The sequence below is a fragment of the Drosophila ficusphila genome, unplaced genomic scaffold (assembly GCF_018152265.1).
Source record: "Drosophila ficusphila isolate 14025-0441.05 unplaced genomic scaffold, ASM1815226v1 contig_791, whole genome shotgun sequence".
In the NCBI taxonomy this organism is placed as follows: domain Eukaryota; kingdom Metazoa; phylum Arthropoda; class Insecta; order Diptera; family Drosophilidae; genus Drosophila; species Drosophila ficusphila.
In genome coordinates, this window is record NW_025064737.1 from 3,190,807 (window position 1) to 3,214,607 (window position 23,801).

The 23,801-nt window shown below is 42.8% G+C and overlaps 2 protein-coding genes across 2 annotated transcripts; both read left to right on the forward strand.

Moving 5' to 3' along the window:
• The first annotated feature begins 1,034 nt into the window (after window positions 1-1,034).
• Window positions 1,035-19,405, forward strand: LOC108090242 (mpv17-like protein). The gene is made up of 4 exons (XM_017188840.2): window positions 1,035-1,130; window positions 16,604-16,835; window positions 16,894-17,101; window positions 19,080-19,405. The coding sequence occupies exons 2-4, from the start codon at window positions 16,684-16,686 to the stop codon at window positions 19,299-19,301; spliced, it is 582 nt and encodes a 193-aa protein (XP_017044329.1). The 5' UTR covers window positions 1,035-1,130; window positions 16,604-16,683; the 3' UTR covers window positions 19,302-19,405.
• A 2,293-nt stretch (window positions 19,406-21,698) lies between these two features.
• LOC108090095 lies at window positions 21,699-23,543 on the forward strand. Its single transcript, XM_017188596.1, has 2 exons — window positions 21,699-23,074; window positions 23,200-23,543. Exons 1-2 carry the CDS (start codon window positions 21,699-21,701, stop codon window positions 23,414-23,416), a joined length of 1,593 nt encoding a protein of 530 aa, XP_017044085.1. The 3' UTR covers window positions 23,417-23,543.
• The last annotated feature ends 258 nt before the right edge of the window (window positions 23,544-23,801 follow it).

Here is a 23,801-nt window from a genome sequence, read left to right on the forward strand (position 1 = left end):
ATTAAATGCTGTATAGAAACTGCCGCTGCCATAAGCCATGCTCTGTACACTGGGAATAATAACTATTGCAGAAGCTGCTAATTAAGTCCCAAATCTGTAGAGATTACTTACCTAATATTCACAGAAGAAGCATATTAATTATAAGTTCATTATTAATGTATACAAACCCGTGAGTCAGTCATATAGTAAGAACGTCCCTTGAACATATGTATTTAGTGTTAGCACTCGTATTTGGTGAAAATATAAAACAAAGCTAAATTCAACCTTTACCAAGTCAATGCAAGCTCTTGCCTCAAATATAAAAATATTAAAATATAAAAATATGATATACAAACAGTTTAGTGTAATTTTTTAGCACTATGGTATGATAAACGCATTTTTTATCGAGTTAATATGATAATATATTATTTTCTTGTCTTGCATATTAACATTTAAATATACATGTTATAAACAAACTTTGTTACAGTACAGAAATATGTATAAACCTTTACTTAATCCCATTGAATCGATGCTTTGCTTTTATTAATTAATACAACACACACATCGATAAAAAAAATTGGTTTTAAAATGAAAAACCGAGTAAACGGAAACTGCATTTAATCGAATCAATGTTTTTTGATTTATTGAATGCAAAAGCATGATCAACAAAATTAACCCCTTCTTCTCTCGTTGTGAAGCCCATATGAAAACACTCACATCGTGGCGCGTTTTTCTCTCTCTGTACTGCTGCGAAAGCCAACTTATTGGCAGTGGCTTGCCAAATGCAATGAATGAAAATTGCACAAAAAGAGAGACAGAGGCCAGAACACAATTACAGCCAGCGGAGGCATTCGCCGAGCAAATTATTGATTGGCAACCGCAGAGATGCATTCCGCCGAGAGATGCGGAACACGGAGATGCAGAATCGGTCGCCACTCGCTAATGATGATGACGCTGGCTACTGGCTACTGACCATCCGCTGCAACTCACTCTCTTTTGGCCGCCATTGACATTGAAATCTGGCAATTTGCAATCGCCGCAATTAGTTTTTATTTCTTGGCTGAGCCAAACGCCTCGCGAGTCGTCGCGGCTTTTCGTACAAATTATTGCTAAGGACTCGGGGAGCGAGCAATTTTCGCGGAAATCATCGGGTAATGACAAACGATGGCAGCTTGCATAAGTGGCTTGCGAAGTCGAAATGCGCCTTTCCCCCGGACCTCTGAGTGCGAATCGCAATGGCAAACAGCTAATTGCCAGTCGATTATTTATAACCGTGCATTTTAAAGTTCAAATTTGCGATTTGTCGGAAGTAATTTGCCCACTTAGTCGCTTTATCTATAAATAGGCCCCCGCAACGCAACTTGAGGCGTCGACAGGCGATCGAGGGGCAAGGTGGCATGTGGCTCTGTTTTCCGGATGGGTTTCTGTGCCCCTTTCCCCATCCCCCATTCACCACCCCCTGTCCACAGATCCCAGTTCCCAATGTGATTGTGGCTGTCACTCGCCGCAAGTGGGTCACATCGGCATCGCCGCAGAGAAGCCTTGCCCCACATCGCCACTGAATGTTCTCGCTTCCGCTAATCTAGGGGCAACAAGAACGGGGGAAATGGGTGTGTGGCACCAGCAGAGGAGGTTGCAACTCGGCGCACTCTCAGAAACACTGCAGCTTAAACAAAAAATTATATAGTGTAGCGCCCGTGCTCAGAGAAATACATATTATTTTGCTTTAAAATGCAGACAAGATTCACAAATAAATAAGACATTTCATTTAGCTATATGTATACTATTTTAAATTTAAAAAAAAATATTTTTAATACACTAACGTCATGAGCATGTAGATGTCTTTTAAATGGAAAGCAGAATCTTTCAAATTCATTGACTGCAGTAATTTATTGAATCCAGTATACAAACAATATTGCCATTTTAATTTCTGGTGTATGAAAGAGCGGTCTATTCCGATTTTCAGCCAAGTTCATTCACAAGCGCGAAGCATTGATAATGAACAGGTTTGTGTTGATTGCTTGTCTCCTTTTCCACCTTTAGCTGTTTTCCGCTTTTGAGAGTCTTTGGGGAGTTGTGCGTAGGCCACGGACCCATTCCCCGCCAAGCTCCAGTCCCAATCGCTGTCACATTAATCACGGCAACATTTGCCATGCAATTAAGCAAATGAAGCCTGCATTTAAGTGCTGACAATGATGATGATGATGGGGACTTCGACTTGGACCCGAACTGGGAATGGAAATGGAAGAGGGACTGCGACTGGGACTCAGACTCAGACTGGGAAACTCGGCGAAATCATTAGGCTAATGTGGTTAGTTGAACATCGATAAGTGAGTGTGCCCCATGGGCAGCCAGCCGGCGATGTGACTCCGCTTAATGCGCATTTAATACCCCTTTGAGTCATTAGAAATTCAATCGAGTCGCTCGAAATAATTGACCCCCTTCGGTTTCGATTCGCGACAGTCGATTCTGGCTATTCATCAAGCCCGAATCACAATCGAAATGCAATTTGCTGATTTTTGTGATCGCAAATTGAAAAGCACACTCTCGCACGTAAAAAGAACTGACGCAGGCCGCAATTCAATCATTCGCCATCAACGTGGCCTTTTGCGTCTGTCTGTCTTGTTTGTCTTGTTGGCCGAATACCCAATCGCCGAATAATCCCGTCAACAGCCGCGAACAACCGGTTAACGACGAAATGGCGAAAATGTCAAAAGCATTCCGCCATAATTTAATTATAAAACAATATTACACCGAACTGTTGCTTTCGTTGCTGCTTTCTTAAGCACAAATCACTTGAATACGGGTGAGTGTGTGGGCAATGAAACATCGCGCATACGCCACGTTGCATGGCCAAGCGAAATTGAATTAAAACGCAGCGTAAATCCCCTTGAAAGCGCAAACACATAATTTATTTTCTTTCGCCCGAATAGAAGGTGGAATTCTGAAGGTGAAGCTTAGAAAATCGATTATGGTGTATCCCATGGGTGAAATACTTGCTCCCACTCACAACTGAAAATTGCAAAAGGACACAAAAGCCAAAGAATTTTCCAATCAATTTTATTTTTCTACCAACAGTTAGGTAACAGTTTTCCAGTTTCGAGGAGAACTAAACAGGACAAACGAATGTTGGTACTGTATGGAAATGAAGTTCTTTAGCTAAATTTGATATAAGCAGAAAAGTAAGTGGAGTGTTTCTGAATACTTTACCTCGTTTTCCGTGCTCGCTTTTTCGCCCTTCCTTAACCCCACACTGGCAACCCGTGACCGTTGGACCCCCAAACGCAGCCAACTGCCGTTCTGCTCGGGTCGCCAATCACGTGTCGCAAACATGATTTATTTCGTCAATTTGTGCCAAAAGTGTAAAACGATTTTCAGCCGTGTGTCAAATGAAATATTATGACGTGCACTATCATTTACATGTGTTTTGCAGCCCCACCGAGTGTGTGTGTGTGTGCGTGCGTGAGTGGGCGTGGCACTGCGTTCAGGAATGCGACAGCCGACAGAGGCTGTCCCCCTCGCACACTCGGCATCCGTCTCTCTCGCTCTGTTTGCCTGTGCCGGCATTTGTAATTTAGCAAAAAGGGAAATTACATTTAAATTGAATTGTAAACCGAATAAATTGAGGCTTTCGGGTGGAACGAGCAGGAGTTTCTGCGCATTTGAATTTGTCAGAAATGCACGATTACGATTGAACGCAAATGGAATTCCAACTCTTTCTGCGGGCTGCTGTCTGTATAATTTACCATATATTTGCAAAGTTATCAGTTCTTACGCAAGCCAAACTCCAGAAATATTCCGAAAAATGAAAACGGCGGACAACTTTCCAGTCAATTAGTTGCGACTTTCCCGCCGGACGCAGATATTTTCCCTTCACACATAACAAAGGGTTGATTAAATAGGAAATAAAAACATTTATGCCTAAGCATTAAAATTATATTTTATTTATGATTTCATTATTTGTTCTTTATTACGTTTAGCGACATAATAAAGTTCGTTTGCAAAAGTCAGTCACTGTTTGCGTGATTGAAGTTTGTGAGCAGTAAACGCTGGATTTATATTTATTGTGACCACATTTAGTCCGATAAACAATGTATTTCGGGGGACCGAAACTAAAAATTTAATTTATTTAGCAATTGGCAGATTCCGCACAAAGCTGGCGGAAAACCAACACACACAATAAACCCGTGTTTGAACTGCAACAACGGTAATTTGGGAAAGGGGTAAGCCGGGGAAAAGCGAGGGAAATAAAGCATTTCTATTTAATCTCGTTGTTATTGAGCTGCAAACTGGGGCTTTGGACTGGGGTCTTTTTTAGGGAACTGGAAAATGCAAATAGCAGCGGATTGCACAACCGCAAAACGCCGACTAATTAAATTAAGAGGAAACAAACGCATAATGAGTGCAGGCGACCCAGACCAATCAGTCTGTCTGTATCTGCAGAGTCAATTAATGCCGTCCGAACTGATGGTGATTTAGGTGCAATTAAAGTGCAAATTCTCAAATATTTTTATGCTGAGACGCCGCTCCAATGCGATATGCAAATTAAGCAAATGCCAACTAAGCTATCTATGGCCAGGCACAGATACGAATGCAGATACAGATACAGATACACTTACCCGTATCCACAAGACACAAGATACCGAGTAGCAGATACCAGAAACCAGACGTTGCAATGGCAATAGCAAAGCCATGGCAACAACTTTTATCGCATGTGCATTTTCTTGGCCCACGACGCCAACGACGATAAATGCAAATCTTGACAGTTTTCCTCGAAACATTTTTATTTATTTTCGGTTGCAGTTTTCTGCCTGTGCTTTTCGTTCGTCTATTTTCTTGGCTTTACTTTTCATTGTCTGCCCGTCTGGGCTGCTTTCGTTTTGGCCATTCGGAAAGCACGTTTCGTGCTCGCACATCCGCCGCCGTTTGGGTGGCTCTTAGTTGTGGCTGCAGTGGCAGTCGCCGCACCGAAAGATACAAATGTATCTCACACAAAGCACAACCCCGTTCCCCTCGCCCCCATCGGCAATGGACCCTGGCAAGATTGTCGCAATTTCCACGACGACTCTTGCAACGACTTTGCTCTAATGCTCCCAAGCAGCCCCTAGCTGACTTTAACTGAATTTTTCCCTCCGAGGAGTTCAGCTCTCAAAATAAAGTTCGTTTCAAGTCGTCATGCTTGTACAAACTATCTTGTTCAGCAGTAGAGGGTTAGGTCCTAATACTGTTAATTTGTTAAAAGTTTTTAATAATTTTGGAACAAACTTGAAATAGGAGTTATTTTTTAAAACACAGAATTATGTTAAATAATAGTTTTAAAAAAAAAAGCCAACTTATCTTTGGACAGTAATTATTTACACAAAATACGTTGATAATTAATTTGATTTGTTTTGCATATAAGCTTTCTCTTTTCGATTCTATGTAAAATTGAATCGTTCGCGACGAACACACTGTAGGCGTTAAGCTCTGACATCCCATAATAAATAAAGTCGAATTTATGAATCAGAGGTCGTACTTAATCCAGCGACTGGATTTCCTGAGAACAAGTGGACCCATTCAAAAGTTCCCCACTGCTTTCAAGCGAACGTGGGGCATTTTGAATGAAGGCCCTCATAAAACTGGGAATTAATTATTGCGGAATGTTTATTAATCCATTAGATCCATTTCACTGCGGATTACAGTTTCCGATTTCGATCCGTTTATCGTGCATGGAGGGCGGGCAATTGGGCTTTTCCCTGTCCGGCGTTGTGCAACATTGAATCGCAATCTCAATATCGATTGCTACTTACCTTCTCATACATAATTCATCGGGGCCTGGTCGGGTCGTTTAATATGAAAACCAATTAATTAAACTCTCAACAGCAAGCGTCACGACTAAAAGCTTAGAAATTACTTAATAAATTACTTTCATTAAAGCCACAAAGGAAAAGTCGGCAGGCGAGGCACCCATTTCCACCGCCCCGCTCCACCTATTTCCCTCGAAACTTCCCTCGGACGACACCGCCAGGCGTTGATTTATATTAATCGACCCGCTTGCACAGCTCCGGGCATTATTTATTTGAGGCAGCAGCAAAAACAAAGCGGCGGCAAAAAATATGCCAAGTAATAAATTGAATGAATCTACACATCACATGGGGTTCGCCATACCATATGCACCGGGAAAAATGCGCCGAGAGATAAGTTGAGTCGGTGAGACTCTCTCGATTAGTGAACTTCGATAATAGCCAACATTTTTCCTCTGTGCACTCGTACAACTTTGTATGGTATTTGCACACTTGCTCAGGAAACGCAGAATATGCGCTAATTTTTTATTTAAATTGCGTATGCCAAACCAGCGATTCGGAACCGAAGGCAAATGTGCGACAGTAGGAGAAAAAAGAGAAGACACAATGTGCCGCATGATTTATTGGGCGAAGGAAAGGCCAAGGAAAACATTGGTATTTCGGAGGCATAAGTGGGCGGAAGCTCCTCTAGTGGGTCACTCAAAATCAGCTGTCCGGGGTTAATTTGGGAGTGAGTTGACTGAAGTCGAGTTGGCCCACAAAAGGGGCCAAGAAACGCTGACTACGAAATGCAGTCGACAGCAGGCCGAGAAGAAATTGCCTCATGATTACGTCGGCTGTCCGCCTGTCCGTCCGTTCGACTGTCTGTCCGTTCGTCGGTCTGTCCGTCCGTCAGTCGGTCCGCTTTTCGGTCTGGGTCCGTCACGTCCACGTCGTCTAGCTGTCTCTTTGGTCTCCGAGGAAACAGAAAAGTTTCCAAATTTCTGCGCTATAAGCACGTGCCCGACTCTTTGCCAAAATTTCTCATCGCCCCCGGCATTTTCCGCCGGACGGCCGCAGTCAGTCCCCCTTTCGCAACCCACTTCATGTTAATTTTCTTTTCTTTGATTTTGCGTTTGCATTTCGGCTTGCCACTCGGGGTTTAATGTAATTCTTTAGCATTTGCCTTCGAAATGAGGTTAAGCTGGCACAATGCTGAATGGCAAATGGTGAATGCTAAATGGCAGGCACTGTGCGACCGAAATGGGTCACCTCGAGCGGATATTTCGGGGTGTACGGGAGAACTGTGTGCGCTCGGGAAGACATCAAAGTGAGTCTGTGGGGTGTATTAATTAAACCTTCAAAATATAACCGATGAAAGTATAACAAATCAGATCTTCTTAAGAAATAAAATCATTTTAAATTACTTTATAAATAATGTCTAGATTGTCATTATGTGTATCTTTGATTAAATCTAAATTTAAACTTTGTTCAAAGCTTAACTCAGGTTAAACAAACAAACGCTTATTGAACCTTATTTTTAATAATAGTAATAATATTAATAAATAAATAAATCGATCCATCCCCCGGATGGCAAGATGTTCCCCACTGTGATTAAGGCAGCTTTTAATGATTACATTTCGTTATCATTATCGTTAGACCCATCAGTTTCAGGTTCGCCCGACTCATTAGGAGCGAATGCCGAAGACCCTTAAGCTGCTCCATTGATAAGCAGTTAATAACAGTGAGTGACCCCGACCAGATAACCCACATAACGAACTTGCAACGCAGTTGAGGAGCGGAAACGGGAAAGGGTTGGGGATGGGGATCGGGATTGGGATAGGGATAGGGATCGGGATCGGAAGGCGGGTAAATGCACCGACTGCCCATACTTATAATTTGGGAGACCCAGCAGACAAAGTCCGGACTCTGCGCGCCATCAGTGTAATTACGAACACGGCACGCAGTTGGTTAGCCCCTCCCCTTTCCGTTCCCTTCCCTTTCACCCAGTGCCCGGGTAATGACTACAGCTCAAATTGCACAGGGGTGTTCGAAAAACATAAATACAAGCCCAAGGTTTCCAGGCGAGAGATCAAAACGAAACAAGGAAACGATGACGTACCGAAAAAGACACGGACCTGGAAAAAACAATAAGGCCAAATGGGAAAAAAGAAAATCAGACAAACAGCCGAACAGCCGAATTAACAGAACGCAGCAAAAAAATTGGGGAGTGAGGAACATAATGCGAGTTTAAGTGCATGAAATTACAAACTGCCTGGAGTTGCTCGTGGATGGATGGCTGGTTCATTTGATCAGTGGCGTGACGAGAGGGGTTTCTGAGGGGAGCACACTTCCGGAACGGTAATAATTGGGTAAAGGATTCGGGTAATCAGTCTACATTTTTGTACTTTTTTGAGAATGTCGTTAGATCCCTCTGTAAAACCCCCCTGAAAACCAGAAACCGCCTCTGCTTGGGATTCTGACAGAGGCGATTTCGGGGTTCGCTGCCCAGAGCTGCACCCTTTCCCCCGCCTCCGTCCCACTGATTTGATGACGAACTAAAAAGGGGCGGCATAGATCGCCGCACTCAATGGGACATCGCAGATAATTGCGGAAGTGTGTAGAGCCTTCGGTGGGTGACATTTAAACGCAGATGGCTCGAACTCTTTGAAACTCGCAGTGGATCGGGCTCGCCATTGGCCGCTCGCTTATCTTGTAATTGTTGATTTAGTGTGTGCTCAATTTTTATTTTTGTGCGGTTCAGGTTCGACGGCAGTTCGGTGGTGCAGTGCAAAGGTGCCAGGGGCTGCGGAAGGGGGTTCCGAGGGGCCTTGGCAGGGCGGAGGGGGGTTTGTTTGCCGCCCGGTTCATTGTTCGCTCATTGACATCGCCCGTGGTTGTTGGCGTTCCCGGCGCGTGACAAATGACTTTGACGTTGCATTCCACATTTTCGTATGTACCTGCACTGCAAGAAACTATTGGTAAAGCGCAAGCTAGGCTAATTAAGTTTGCCCACAGGATATGTTACTATTTATTATAGTTCTTCAGTTACAATATTTTGTATGAACTTCAAAAATTTAGAAGTTGTTCTGACCTTTATAGATCTTACGTTAATATTGTCTAGAATCAGAATGCGAATTTTATTTCACGTAATAAAAATTATACACATACATTGTTTAAAAAGCTACGAAATACAAGCAAATATGCATTAGGAATAGTAATTTGCTGTGGCCAATCCTGAGCGTATGATTACCGCTCAGTCTGCCCCAATTTCGCTCAGTGCACGGACTTAGTTGTGCACCGCATATGGCTCTGTCAATGGGTGTCCGTGTTCCCGTCCCTGTCCGCTTCCTCGTCCGCGTCCTACGTTGCCATCAATCGAAATCCAAGCCCGCCGAGCGGGAGGCGAATCAACAAATTGAACTGCTGCTGTTTGTATAAAATATCTACATACTCGCATCTATCTATTGTTTCCTTCGCTGTCGTGGACGCGGACGTGGATGTATGGCCTCAGTCGGAGTCGATCCCACGAGCACTACGACCATAATTGACAGTTGTGTCGGCATTTATTTATTTTTATTTTTATTTTCCTAGGCGAAACACACGCGAACACAAACAAGCCAAGTGCACTGAACCGGGCGCTAAATTTGGGCACAGCTTTTTACTGTCTTTCTGGGTTCAACGTAACCCCGCGGGGTTTGCACCTAACGTAGGCGCTGCCCCTCGATCCGAGGATTCCGATAAACCGATTGCCGGGAATCGATGCGGTGGTGGTTCCTCTGAGGTGGAGGAACCTACATATTCGGGGGTGGGTGGGGAATAGGAGTGTTTGAAACGGTGTCAAATATTCTCCAAGTGCGGTTGACATAACTCCCTGGCCTTAAACCTCTGAGGAATTTATTCCGAGTGCCTTATGCACATTGCTTAGACATATCCCTTATCGAATTGGGCCATCGATATGAGGATACCTAAGATATGCTATCGCTCCACCTATCCAATCACTTGGTACTAAGAGCTCTTAGTTGCATATCGAAAATAGAACTGGATATCGGGAAACCAAATACTGAATTTGGCCCACATACTTTTCATTCACCTTGTGATTTGCCACAAACGGTGAGAGGTGTGTAGGTGGTATCCAGACTTAGAGTCTTTGATATTTTCTTGATTTCGTTGACTAGCAATTTAGAACTTATTGTTTTTCGCACTCAGCTGCGACACATTTGCCCACCCTGCATCCATTCCGTTCCCTGGCGGCCGCGAACACCAAACGTCAATTTGGCCCAACTGTCAGAGCAAACTGTCTAGAAAGAGACGGGGAGAGGGGGGAGACAGGGAGAGAAACAGACACAGAAACAAAAGCCGTCTAAAGTGTCATACACGCTTGATGGCCAACTAATAACTGAGAACTGGCCGTTGTCGTGTCAGCTGCAATTGACACTTGTGCGTCGGATGGGCAATACAAGTATTTATGAACTCGATGAACTCGAGCGGCTTCGCCGCCTCTAATTTCAATGGCCTCCCTGGCAATCTGTCGTCCTTTCGGACTGCCTGACCTTTTGTGTAACTCTCAGTGTGGTCCGCAAGGAAAAGAAGATACCGAAAATAGGGATTACAAACAGTCATAAATGTGTATCTTTAATCTCAAATGTATACTGACCTGGCCAAACCCTTTGTTTCTGTAGCTTAATAACATTTACTACCATTTCTTTTTTCCTGAAATACATCAATATGGTTCCAAGTGCTTAGCACTCCCGAAATCAAAAAGTTTTCATGCTTTTTGCCAGCCTTTTGAAATCACCAGATGCCTTTGGAAAACAGCCAAATTGACAGCACTGCGGAAGAGTCTTCCCGCTTTTCCCATCTCACTTTATGGGCCTCCTCGTTATTTCGGTTGACAATCAAATTCTTCGAAATTGGATTCCCTTGTTCCCGGCACGCTCGGCCGGGTTTCAAAATTCACCCTCCTGCTGCCTCAAGGAAAACAATAAAAATTGGAAATGAGAAAATCAAGCAAATTGCCTGCAATTGCAATTGTTTTCGCTTCTCGGCCAGCATGTGTGCCGCTGTAGTTTGTGTTTTTCGTTTTTTATCTGCCTGGGCCTCGAATTTTAATGCGAAAATGATTTCATAAATGTTAGCCAGCGTTGTTTATTTTGAAACTTTAGTTGCCGCTGGGCCCCGAGGGATGGCTAAAAAACGGAGAGGGAGCTACGCACCCATTTCCATTCTATTATTTCAGCTGTCAGACGTTTCGACACTTGAAATTGAGCGTGTGTGATGTTTTCATTATGGCAAAGGGAAGGGGTCGTAGGTGGGTTAAAAAACCAGACTCGAGCACGGCGAGAAAAGTATGGATCCTCTGGGGAAGATTATTTAATATTTCCGAGAACAGCACTTGAAATAAAGTTCTCCAGAAACAGTTTTTAGGTTCTCTTCTTTATCATGCATCTTGAATCGCTGAAGGGTAATCACAGAGAACATAAATTAAAATGCAAGTCCTGTTTCAGAACCTTGGTCTCTCGTTTTTTCCCGTGTAGAAAGAAAAGGGAGCAGGGGAACGAAGGATATTCGCACAACAGGAAGCTGTAATTGGCCCAGGAGCGCTTGAGCAAACAGCAAACAGCAAACGGCAAACATCGCCAAAAGAACTGCAATCGGAAGGGGGAGATCGCTTTTATTGGAACGGCAGCTGTTGCCCGATAAGGTCGCACCCAGACCTCATCGGAACCAGGTTCCATAACCCATAACCCATAACCCATATCCCATATCCCATATACCACATCCCACATCCGAAGACCCGACACAATGCCAACTGATTGCCGTCTTGCGTGTTGGCTGTTGGGTTTCCCCTCCAATTTCCACCCGAGCCTTATTAATTATGACGGGCCATGAATTGATAATGGCCGGAGCTCAGCCCCCGAAGAACTGCCGATGAGCAGCGATAGATAGTGCCGTCTGGAGGAGGAGGGCTCCCCGATGATTGCACTTGATTGGGCTCGCAGTCGGGATCGGGATAGGGATCTGAGTCGGGATCGGCGCCATTAGCCGCCCATCCCAAATGGAGGGTAATTACTGCAGTTTACGAATCGCTTGTAAGCGCGAATGGAGGAAGTTGTCTGGCCCAGAAGCTTGAGCAGAGTAATAACGAGCCACAGGATGGACTACCGCCGCACACTGGCTTGAATTACTTTGCGATTAAAGTCGCGTGGTTGCAGAACTCGAATCTTGCTGTCCTGGTATTGAAGAGCTGTTAGGTTCCTCTGCCTTTAAAGGGTCCGAAGCTCAATGTAGAAAGTATCTTGGAGTAATTATTAAATACAGATACTTTGATACCTGACTTTAATGGGTCAGTAGTACAGTAGATTCACAGAACAGACAGTAAAGGTATTGGTTTTATCCTTCAGATTCAGTTAAACTCCTTACAGTCAGAGAGATATATTTTCCTTTTAAAGATAAATGCTATCCAAAGCTCAAAAAACCTATACAAGCAAACTTCGAGAGCAAAAAAATTAGCATCCCAACTATCTAATATAATGTATCCTAAAAAAATTATGTGCCTCATCTGAAAAGTTTCAACAGAGAAAAAAAACACTGTTAAAACCAGTAAAATAAATACTCACAGATGCTCACTCCAGAATAAAACTGAATTTAAAACGCTAGCTGAGCAAAGGATAGGTTTGCAAATATTGTAAGCTTCATTGCCACCGATATGCAAGTGAAGGTAAGCATTAAAATTTTCCGACATTTCCGACCTGGCAATCAATGCCTCCTGCAGACGAAAATCTAATAACTAACCCCCCGCAATCAGCGGGAAAAGGGGAAGGTCCCAAACGCACTCGCTGAACCCAGTATTTATTTACAGTTATGGCATCGAGTGCATGTGGTGCTCCTGCCACGCCCCTCATCGTCCCGCCACGCCCCCTTCAGCTGCAGACATGTAAATATCATAAAGTTGTGTACAAATAAATCAAATCATGGTGCAGGGCGCTGAGAACAAACAGCCCGCATGAGGCGGTAAAAATACACATGTTTCAATATGCTCGGAAAAACTATAGCACCATCATATGTAACCCCCTGCCCCCCCTTTCCCGCCCGCTATCAGTCAGCCAAAGTTCAATAAACAAAAGGCAGAAGAACCAGAAGGGGAGAGTCGGAGGAGCCCACTAAAATACTACATAACTCGAAATCAAATAAAGCGCCCTTGTGTCCGTGTGCTTGACAGAGCGAATGCAATCAAAACTCGCACCTTCGTCGATATAGCTATTGGTACAGATACAGATACAGACCCTGTTTCAGACACAGATACAGATACAATTAGCTGCGTTTCTTTCTTAGGCAATGCCCTTTGATGTAGGCCCCCATTAAATTAACATCCAGAAAGAAAAACAGCCAAGTGTGAAGAATTTTCGTTGCAATGGGGCATTGAAATTGTAATCAATCGAAAAAGTGGAAAGCAGAGAAAGCAAAAAAGTCTTTTGATTGGCCGGAAATGGGTATTTAATTAGTAGAGGAAAAAAATATCGTGCTATCGCCAATCAATCCATACTGCAAGTGGCTTTTTATTTCAAAAGCGGTTTTTGAATATAGATCTTCTACAGAGAGTGCTTGTGTGGGAAATCATTTTCCTATCTAGGCCGTTACAGTTAACTTGTATAATAGGAATTTCCAATTAAACAAATTTAATTTACTTTTGCAAGCGAACACCTTAAATCGCAGTTAAAGGTGGCGACTGGCTGGCAATTGCATCTTCATTTTATTCGGCGGCATTGCAGGGGAGTTTTTGAGGGGTGGGAGGGGATTTTCAGTTGCCATTCCCTTGCTGAGATCCACCAGCAGCTGGCTCCGTTCCCCGTCTCTTTCTCGGCTCCATGCCCCCTCCCTGTGGCACCGTGGCAAGTCACTTGGCCAACATCAAAAGCCCGTTCGAGTGGCGGCTGCCACTTTTCGAGAGTGCGAAATTAAAACAAAATTTTGCAAGATGCTGCGGGCAGTGGATCTCCTCCGAATCGGCGCACCTCCGACATCTCCAACTTCTCCCCGACTTCTCCGACTCCTCCGACTTGGGGGCTGTTTGATTTCTCTGGGCTGATAAGCCGAGTGGCCGGAGCAGTGCACATCATGCGTAAAACGGCGTCAAAATGCAAATGTTGCGCAGGAAACAGCCGGCAAGTGTTCCCCTTTCTCCCGATTTCCCTCCTGCGCTCCGCGGCGCAAATAAACATTTTGCGCTTTAATTTATGTTGCAACGTTTGTTGCTGTGTGCGGCATGGGGAGCATTTTATTGCACATTCGCCCGGGGCCGCATTGCAAAATTTATCATCAACTGCGAGCTAAATGGGCTAAATGGGGGCAGCACCATGGCCAGCAAATTAGTTTTCCGCCCGTGAACTACGAACCGTTGGAAAGGACAGATTTTTCTAGCATCTCTTGGTGGTTTAAGTTCCGCAGAAACCTTGTTATTAAACTTAACTGATTTTCTAGAGTTTAAAAGATTAAAGTTTGTTTGCTTTAGGATCTACTTTACTCAAAAAGTGTTAAGTTTTTAAAAATAAATGAAACCTTACGATATACAACTAAATTATTCTCCTAAATTATAGCTAAACCAATTTGGTCTTTATTTTAATGCTGATGAAATTAACGCTAAGCACAGATTGGGTTCAATTAGGTCGAAAGCCGTTGGTTGCCATTGAAAACCATTAGAACAGAAATGTGGAAAGTCACGTAACCAACTTCCTCCTCGATTGGACGCCTTTTTCGAGGCGGGTCCACCTGTTCTCCTCGGCGGCAAAGTGCAACTTCAGCAGGCTGCACTCATTTAAAATTTAAATGTGAAAATAATGCAAATTAATGTGGAGGCAGCGTTTTGCCGTGCCTCAGCTGATGAACAACAGCGGGCGGCCTGTTTGGACAGTTGCTGCCACACACACCATGCCACATTCTCGGATCCCTGGCTCCGAACAAGGACAACGTCGTGTACATGTTAATTACTTGTGAAAATATGCAACAGACGGCATCAACAAGGGCCAGTTGCCACGAGGTGGACTTTTCACACCGCCTCAATCGGCAGGTCGCTCGTTTTCAGAACGGAACGTGGATCGTATCGCTCCTTCTGTGTTTTTGCTGACGAGTGCCCTTCACAGCGGACCTGCCCGTCCCAAAGGCCAACTGTTCGCGGGACACCCGCTTCCGCTTCTATTTCGATGGGCTTGTTGGCGTGTGTGCGGGCATACTAATTACAACGCCAACGCCACACTCAAAAAAATTAGTTCTTAATAGGGGAAGCCAAAACAAAGAAAATGTGGATAAAGGAATACATAAAATAAGTGATTAAATTGGATTGAAGTAGTTGATCTATAGTTTTCTCACAACCATAAGAACTGATGGAAAAATCATTATAAATCTTCTAGTTGAAAAATCACACAAACCAACTAACTAGTTAAGATCATCCTGTAAATAAAGATGTTAGTTCTTAGTTCTCTTGTTTATATAAAAAATATTAAGAACCAATATTCTATTCAAAATATAGATCGTAGATGTATGCTATACTAGGGAAAATACACATTTCATATGAATTTCTTTTCAAATCCTCGACTGCCTTCTATGATTTGATGTCTGCAAATAATTAAATTATAGGGCGTTGAATAGCGGGTATCTATGAGTCTCTTTGAATACTTCGTCCGAATGTTTTTTGGGTGCAGCACCAGAACCAGCAGCTACAATAGCAACCCCGACGTGCCGCATTCGACGTGGATCTTTAATCGCTTCCCTCGGAGCGACTTTTTGTGCCGCACACTCATTAAGCGAAACTGAAAACCAGAAACCACTTCAAATCACACATCGTTTCTTTCTTCTTTCTCTTGCGCCCCTTTGCCGGATTTTGTTGTTTTTTTATTACATTTCGGGACTGCCGGGCTTGTATCTTTCGCCCGGGCCTAATTGCTTTTTATGACAGTCGAGTGAATATGATAAATCTTTGGCCGTGGCCCGACATTATTTCGACATTTGTTTGGCTAGAGACATTCTTGGCAATTAAAATTATGTTTGTATTTCGTTTGTAGTTCGCTCCCCGATAATAATACTCGACATGTGTTACTGGATTGCGGGCCCCCCGCCTTCTACCCATTTCCTACCCACCTTTTAGCCGTCCAACCATCCATCAGCCGGACGGGAGCCCAAATGTGTCAGCTGTGCAAGTGTCTCCATGGTTGACACTTATTTGCAATTGGCCAGCGCTTTACTTCTGACACTCCAAGAGGAAAATCCATTTAACTGGCTCCCTAGAGCCGGCAACAATGGGTTAACCCTTGCGGAGGGCAAGCACAACGGGTCACTTCCATCGGCAGAATTTTTCTAAAGGGGTGCAAAAATAACGAATTCCGAAACTTAAAACTAAAAGATTAATACTTCCCATCCCATGATTCAAATAACTAAATATGTAAATATATAATATTGTGAATATTAAGAAAATTTAGACAAGTATATAAATATGTTCTTTATGATTAGTTTATAACCATTAAAAATGTGTAAAAAAATACAGTTTTACACGAATGGACATAAAAATAACAATAATACAAATACGTTTTAGTTATGTCTTAAAAATACAAAGTACAAGGGTATTCAAATGGATCAATAGTTTTATTTGAGCAGAATAGAATATATTTGGTAACTAGTGTCTAAAAGCTATAATGGGAATTATTTTTGAGCACCTTTTGTGTGTCAAATAAGGTAAGACCGAGATATTAGCAAAAGTGAAATCCGCCAAGACAAATATGGCACCAAGGTGGCTAAGTCATGGGGGAATCGAGCCAAGCCAAGCGAAGCCAACCATAATCGTACTGATCGAAAAACAATTTCTCTTTCAGCGTGTTTATAGCACTTTTGTGGAAGTGGAAGTGGAACTGGCACTAACAATCGTCGAGATTATCACACGAGAGCGTCGAAGATGTTTCGTAACTTCGTGAATTTCACAAACAAATACAAAGTGATCCGGGGCATGATATCATATGGAACCCTCTGGCCCTGCGGATCCCTCATCGAACAGACCGTGATCGAGAAGAAGACATTCCGAACGTACGACTGGATGAAGTGCCTCAGGTGGTGTCCTGAATCTTTTGATAATGCCCCCATTCTTATAGTAGTTGTTCCCCTCCAGGTTCAGTTTATTCGGCTTCTTTTTCATGGGGCCAACCATATACGTGTGGATCAGACTGGCGGGCGTTATGTGGCCAAGGACCGATATAAAGTCCTCGTTCTGCAAGGCGATCACCGAGCAAACCGCATACGATCCCATGGCCATCAGCTCGTTCCTCTTCTTCATGACCTTGATGGAGGGCAACTCGTACGCTGACGCCAGGAGGGAGGTAGGTCATTCGCTCTGAATATGAGCTCTAATGAGTTCCGGGGTTCCCATTCACAGAACATCTTTCCTTTTGGCAGTGTTAGGAACTATGAAGAGTAGAGTCCTGCCAACGCAGAAATAATTTCTTTTAGAAATGTTGTATTCTTTGCAAATACATAACATGGATTTAGGGAACACCATTTATTCCTTTGAGGGACCAATATAATTTTTCTATAACTCTCAAAGATAAGGAAACCTTGATATGTCCGGCATTACAATGAAATTTGAATGGGCTAAGTGAGTTAAAACAATGAAATCATTATTTTTAGGGTTTCTCTTCAGAGCTTCTTTGAGTTGGAATCCAATTAGTCTGATTTTTCTTTTCACCAAGATTTAAAAATAGAATAAGATTTATCTATTGGACTACAATATTAACTGGACCATTTAATTTAAACAAATTAAATCCAAGAATTCCGCTTCTGTTAAAATACCCAAATTTGTAGCCAGATTGGAAATCGGGTCTCCAATTACATCGGCCTCTTGCATCCACTTCGGTGCGTTGGATTCGATTCGATTTCGGAAATCCATTTCCCACGACACATTCAGACAGTCGCCGAGCAGTATCTCCGTCTTTGTACCTGTATCTATGAATCTGCATTTGGGACTGAGGCCGTAATGTAAGCATGCATAAATACCACCTGTCCGTCGCCTACCTCCGTCCATTCCAGATTTCTGCGTCTGGTCCTCCGATTCGAGTTGTCAACATTGATTTGTGGGCTCTGCGGCCGCACTTTGAGATACTTTGGGGCACTGTGCTCCAGGGCCGACTGGCCGGGCTGGCCCCTGGCCTGTCTGACTTCCATATCATTAGAAACCATTTATCTTGATAAATGTAAATGTTTTACCATATATTTGTGTCAAACGTGCGTCGTCTCATTTGCTTTGCATGCGTTCTCCCGAGATCTATGGCCCGACTTCACTGAGCGATGTGATCGGCTCTGGTTTTGGCCGTAAAAGAGTTATGTGCGTGTCTGATGAAGACATTGGCCTATGGGTTTCAGCCGAATGTTCTTTGACTGAGAGCCTTCCAAGGCAGGTAAATTGATGCGATCGACTGCATGAGCATTTGAGGTCTGAGAAGCATGGAACTTAGCATTCGCATATCTTAAAAGAATATTTTAAAGAAAACTATACAATTACAATTTGTATTATAAGTCACATTTTGTGGCTGGTTTAACATTGTGACAGAAGTCAGCCCTTTTCTAATTCACTTAGAAAGTTTCCTTTTCGTACTAAGAGCACACACACATTCCAAAACAACAAACATTTTCGGTAATTTTAATTTGCTTTAGGTTTGAATACAAATTTAATTTTCTTTGCTTTCACGAAAATAAAGAGTTATTCTTAAAACAAACCTTGCTTGAAAATTCAAAGCTGCAAGAGTTGCAAACTATTTGTTAGGATGCATTTATTATCTACGCATTAAAACAATTGACAACTCGCTTTGCAATTTGATATGCACAGGAGTTGCTCTCAGAGTTTAATTGCCTCAATATATGCTCTTTTTCAAATAAGATTATCCAAAGACAAAGCCTTTACATTCGGACTTTCATGATAGTGGAAAATGAATTGTGCAGACAATGGTTGCCGATCAATAGTTTATTGCAACAGCTCGACTTCTGCCGCAATGGTAATTCCTTACATTGTCCATAGCTTACACATACACTTAAACTGATAATTTAAGCACCCCTGCGTTGGCTTTTAATTAACAGCATTAACCAAATGCCACGCCCCAGTCTAGCGCCCCAGCAAAGGGGAGATGGAATCGAGCAATAAATAAAATTTTAAAAGTCTCCTCCTGCCGCCGCTGGCCAGCCGGCACTTAATTACGATTTTCCGCGCTGGCATTTTCCAGCGCCGTGCGCCCAGCCCGCTGGGAGTTTATGTCACCGCACTCACCCCCCCCGCCTTCCCTCCCTCTCTCTCCGCCTCGTTCCCAGGTCAGCGATAAATTCCTGGACGCCTACAAGGTGGGCGTTATTTATTGGCCCTGCGTGCAGACGGTGAACTTCGCCTTCGTGCCGGCGCGGAACCAGGTCGTGTTCACCTCCTTCTTCAGCATGTGCTGGACCACCTTCCTGGCCTACGTCAAGTTCCTCCAGCTGCACCCGCACGTGGACGTGGACCACCACGCCGTGGACATCCACTTCCTGGAGATGTGATTGCACCGCGGCCAACAGCTAATGACGTGTCGATTCTGTATCTTTTGTATGTGTTTTCGGAGCCCAAAAACATTGTTTATTAAATACTCGAGTGTGTACGCCCATTAACTTTGCCTGATAAATGAGTAGTGATAAGTTCGTAGTTTTTGTTTTTCGCGTTATCGTCATCCTGCTTTTAGAAGCCCTTGGAAGTAGATACAATAATAGGAGGATGGTACCATTAGACCAGCCAAAAATATGAGTGATTTCCCAATGAAAGTCTTGACAGGCGCGACTGTAGCTGCATAAATTTGACTTCGCTTGGCCTGCATCATCGTTTATCAAAATTAATATTTATTATTTGTGCGCTTCTTTCGGCCAGGGAATCGAGCTCCATTAAAATGCAAACGCAACGTCCATGCATATTATATTATATGCCCGAAAGCATCTATACATAGTTGTGTATCTGTGGGCTCGTTGAAGTGGAACCGCTAAGTGGTCGTGCTGAATGCGAGAGCTGAATGCATAAATAATGCCGATTTAGATTATTCTGAAACAGAAACATCATCGCCGAAGTGTGGTCTGCATTCGGATATTCGCACTCGGATCTGGATCTGGACAAAAACGCCAGGGAACGGAGCCCAGACGACGATGACGAGGCCATAATCAGGGGAATTAATATGGAAATGTATGCGGAGCAAAAAACGAAACCGCAGAACCCCGAACCAACTGAACCCAAGAGCAAGCCCTAACCGAAATCCGAACGCATGTGGGTTCTGTTATCAGCAAGGCAAAACGTGGCCAACTTCCTGCCCAAAGGGGCTGTTTGTGGTGCACAGAGAAAATTTATTTTATTTGTCGGGTAAAATATGAATGAAAACAGTTCCCAGTAAAAAATATACAGAGAAGTAAGTATTGCTTAACCTGCATCACTAAAGTATTTCAATCGCTCATTTTTTGTTCTTTCTTTTGTAGCATTTTCAGTATGCGCTCGATTGCTTAATATTTTTAAAAATATAATTGATTTAAATTATTTACTAAATAATTTTGAAAAGTTAAGATTACATGTTATAGTATTTGTTTATTGGGTATGGCTTTAGGTCTTGCTTATGCTTTGATAATTTAATTCAACTTATAAAACAAACACAAAAAAATACGCATTTACATACCCCTCGATAAAACGACTAGCTACGCTGTATACATAAGTTCTACCATTCATTTTCTCAGTGTATCTCAACTGCAAAAAAGCAATTGAAACAAGAGTTTCATTTAATTCTGCGTCGGCTGGCAGGCCAATTTCCTATCCGCCCAGCGCCCATTTCTCAGTGTCTTGGCGGGTCTTTATGTTGCTGTTTTATAGCGCATTAATTTCGAAAGTAGCGCTACGTGTGCCAAAAATCATTAGCAACGGAATTACGCTCAATGAAATGCAGTCGGCGTTGCCGGCGAACAAAGGCCGTCCGAGGGGAGATAATAAAGCGTGGCCAGGTCGGTCCTCCGTCGATTTGGAAGTCGATGTCGATGCCGGAACAGGGCAACCCAGAAGTGTTGGGATGAGATCGGGCATAGGGATGGAAATGGGCACGGGATTGGCAGGGCGAAGATGGAAGTCGGAAGGGGCATGGCTGGCTACCACGAAATTTATGATTCCGAGCGACATCAATTTGACTAACAATGAAATTAAAATACTTTGCATGCTACGGGCAGAACTGATCGAAAATACATTTGCAAAAGCGTCACGAAAATCCCAACCATCTGCCGAAGAGGAGTAATTCAAATTGCATAAAAGAAATACGGAATTAAAGTTTTGTTTTAAATAAATAATTCATTTAATTAAAATCAGCAAGGTTTTTTATGTTCGATGTCTTTTTTATCACATAAACATATTCGTTTCTGTTTCTTTTATTTAAAACAAAGAAAAATCGAACTAAAAGTATAAGATGCATCGGGTTGAAAAGCATAACATTTTAATCCTCAAAATTTTAACACTATATTTACATTCACAATACAATTAAGAAGTATCAAAGGATAAATTATAGATAGATTCCTTTTAAATTATGAATTCATTTTTATCATTCATTGCGGCTTAGGATCGCATAAGAGAAACAACAACATGTTAATTCAAAATTTATTTAGCTTATCAACAAAGCTGGAATCAAATCAAAGCTTATCGATCGCGATAAATTCGAACTATTTGAAACTGTATTTGGGAAAAAGGCAACTTCTGCTTATCCGAATCTGGTTGGCATCAGTGGTCGCAGGGCTGGCAATCTTATCGCCGGGGAATAAACCATTATCAGATAATAGGCGGAACTAATTCGCCTAATGAAATTATGCAAATAGGTGAGCAATCAGTTCGATTTTGGCGTGGCAGGTGCGAGCACTTCTATACACAGAGTACATAGTATATAGTGTAGGATGTTCAAGTCCAAGTCCTTCGATTTGGTGAACGAGGAAAGGACAAAGAAACCGGAGCGGCTGTATCAGCCACGTCGAATGCGATGGCTAAAATACATCATCCTTCCGGCCGTTTTTTCTTTTGCGCTTCTGCTGATCCTGGTAAACGTTGATTTCTCGGACAACGATGACAAAATAACCTCGGCAGTAACCAATGAGGAAAGTGAACTCCAGTCGCTTGACATCAACGCAATATCCCAAGAAATCTGCGACACATCGCTCCTTATATCTAATACCGAATTTAAAAACAACACTTTGGAAAGGAGTGTTTTCTTCGAAAGTTGTGAACTGCAAAGCTTGACAATCGAAAAATGCTCTATAGCTTATATAGCCGATGGAACTTTTGACCAAAACAGCACCCACAACTTGCTAAGCTTACAACTTATCAATGTGGAACTGGAAAATCTAACAGAAGCAGCCTTACAAGGACTTCAAACACTTCAGAACTTTACCCTTGTTAATGATAACAACTCTTTCAGGCCCTTTGGATTTCTTTCTTCAGTGGCTTATACCTTAATCAACGCCAGGATACATCAACGGAACTCCTCAGAAACATATGCTATTAGTGACTTCTTGGGTTCCGGAAACTTTACCCAATTGATATATTTAGATTTGAGTGAAACCAACTTGGGAGGGACACTTAGTGATACCAACTTTGAAAATCTTCCTGCCTTGGAGAAACTGGTTCTTGAAGGCTGTGGCCTAATCGAAATCAAATGGGATTTTCTACCGATCAGGCTTCAAATGTCCCGTCAATCAGATTTAAGGGAAACGGAAGCTTCCACTGTCCAGATTGCAAAACACTTAGATCCAGAATTACAGGGATCTTCTGCAACAACATCAACAACTGAATTTATGCAACCATCCACTGAAGAAACAACAATTGGGCCAACAAGTCCACCACCCCCGACTTGTGATAGGGAATCTTGCGAAGAACTCGTGTGCAATCGGTTTTCATCCAACCTGACAAATGGAACTGTGAATCAGGAGGAATGCAATGACAATATTTTAGTGGAGATCTGCGAATCGGAGTGCATTACGCCCACTTATTTCTGCGTAGTTTTGGGGGAAAACTTCACTTCCTCGTTTAACTGCTGTTCCCATAAGACCATGAGGTGTGTGGTCTCGGCAAAAGCGACCTGGTTCGAGGACCACAGTGGACTGGTCATTGGATTGGGAGTGGGTCTCCTTTTGGTGGGCAGCCTCCTCGGGATGATTATTGTTTACGGAACACTGCGATTGAAGCCCTCCCTGATAAAAGGGGCAAAGCGACGGGAGTCGAACGCGGCTGTCCTGATTCCCAGAAAATTTGAGAAGGACGTGTACGAAAATGTAGGGTAAGTCTTGAGTCATTGACATGGGATAATCATATTCATTAAATTATTTAAAGATCACTAGAATATTAGATTAATTAATGTTAACCGCTTTCTTAAAAGTTATTAATCATTATTTGTTCCTGCAGGGGTCCGATTTCCACTCTAGACAACAATGAATACGTGACCGCCTATCACCGATACCTCGAGCAAGCGAATCACCGCTTCACGGAGTCCATTAAGTACATCTATCCACCGAGGGACAGGGCTCCATCCGTCCCGCCGTCCTCTGATTATCCTCTACCCCTTCCGGCAAGAAACAACTACATTTACGAGAGCTGCGAGCTTTACGAGGAACTTCCGTAGGATATCTGGTGCCTTAATGAACTATCTGTTTCAGTTATGACCCAACCTACTGCTACCTGAGTTCATTTAGGTCACTAATTTTGAGTACAATACAAACATTTTCTTGCCAACTCTAAATCTACTATTTTATTTTTACGATTACATAAATAAAGATATTTATGTTGCCCACATTTAATGAACTTATATTTCAATTTTATTTATATAACAGCGTGATAAACGAGGAATTTCATAAATTCTTTTGGCACACTCCCTGGAAGGTTGTAGGGTTAAAAATTATTCTTTTGCATTTAAAAAAAAAAATTTTAAAGACCAATATGTCGAGAATATTGTTTACAAAAATTGAGTCAATTAGAGTCAAACTAACGAAGTTACAGCGTATTAAACG

Bases quoted from the DNA above. Each gene is read 5' to 3' on its own strand.
- LOC108090242 (XM_017188840.2), top strand. From the start codon at position 16,684: ATGTTTCGTAACTTCGTGAATTTCACAAACAAATACAAAGTGATCCGG. The intron at 16,836-16,893 runs GTGGTGTCCTGA...GTTCCCCTCCAG, and splicing joins GACTGGATGAAGTGCCTCAG to GTTCAGTTTATTCGGCTTCT. The intron at 17,102-19,079 runs GTAGGTCATTCG...CCTCGTTCCCAG, and splicing joins ACGCTGACGCCAGGAGGGAG to GTCAGCGATAAATTCCTGGA.
- LOC108090095 (XM_017188596.1), top strand. From the start codon at position 21,699: ATGTTCAAGTCCAAGTCCTTCGATTTGGTGAACGAGGAAAGGACAAAG. The intron at 23,075-23,199 runs GTAAGTCTTGAG...TTGTTCCTGCAG, and splicing joins GACGTGTACGAAAATGTAGG to GGGTCCGATTTCCACTCTAG.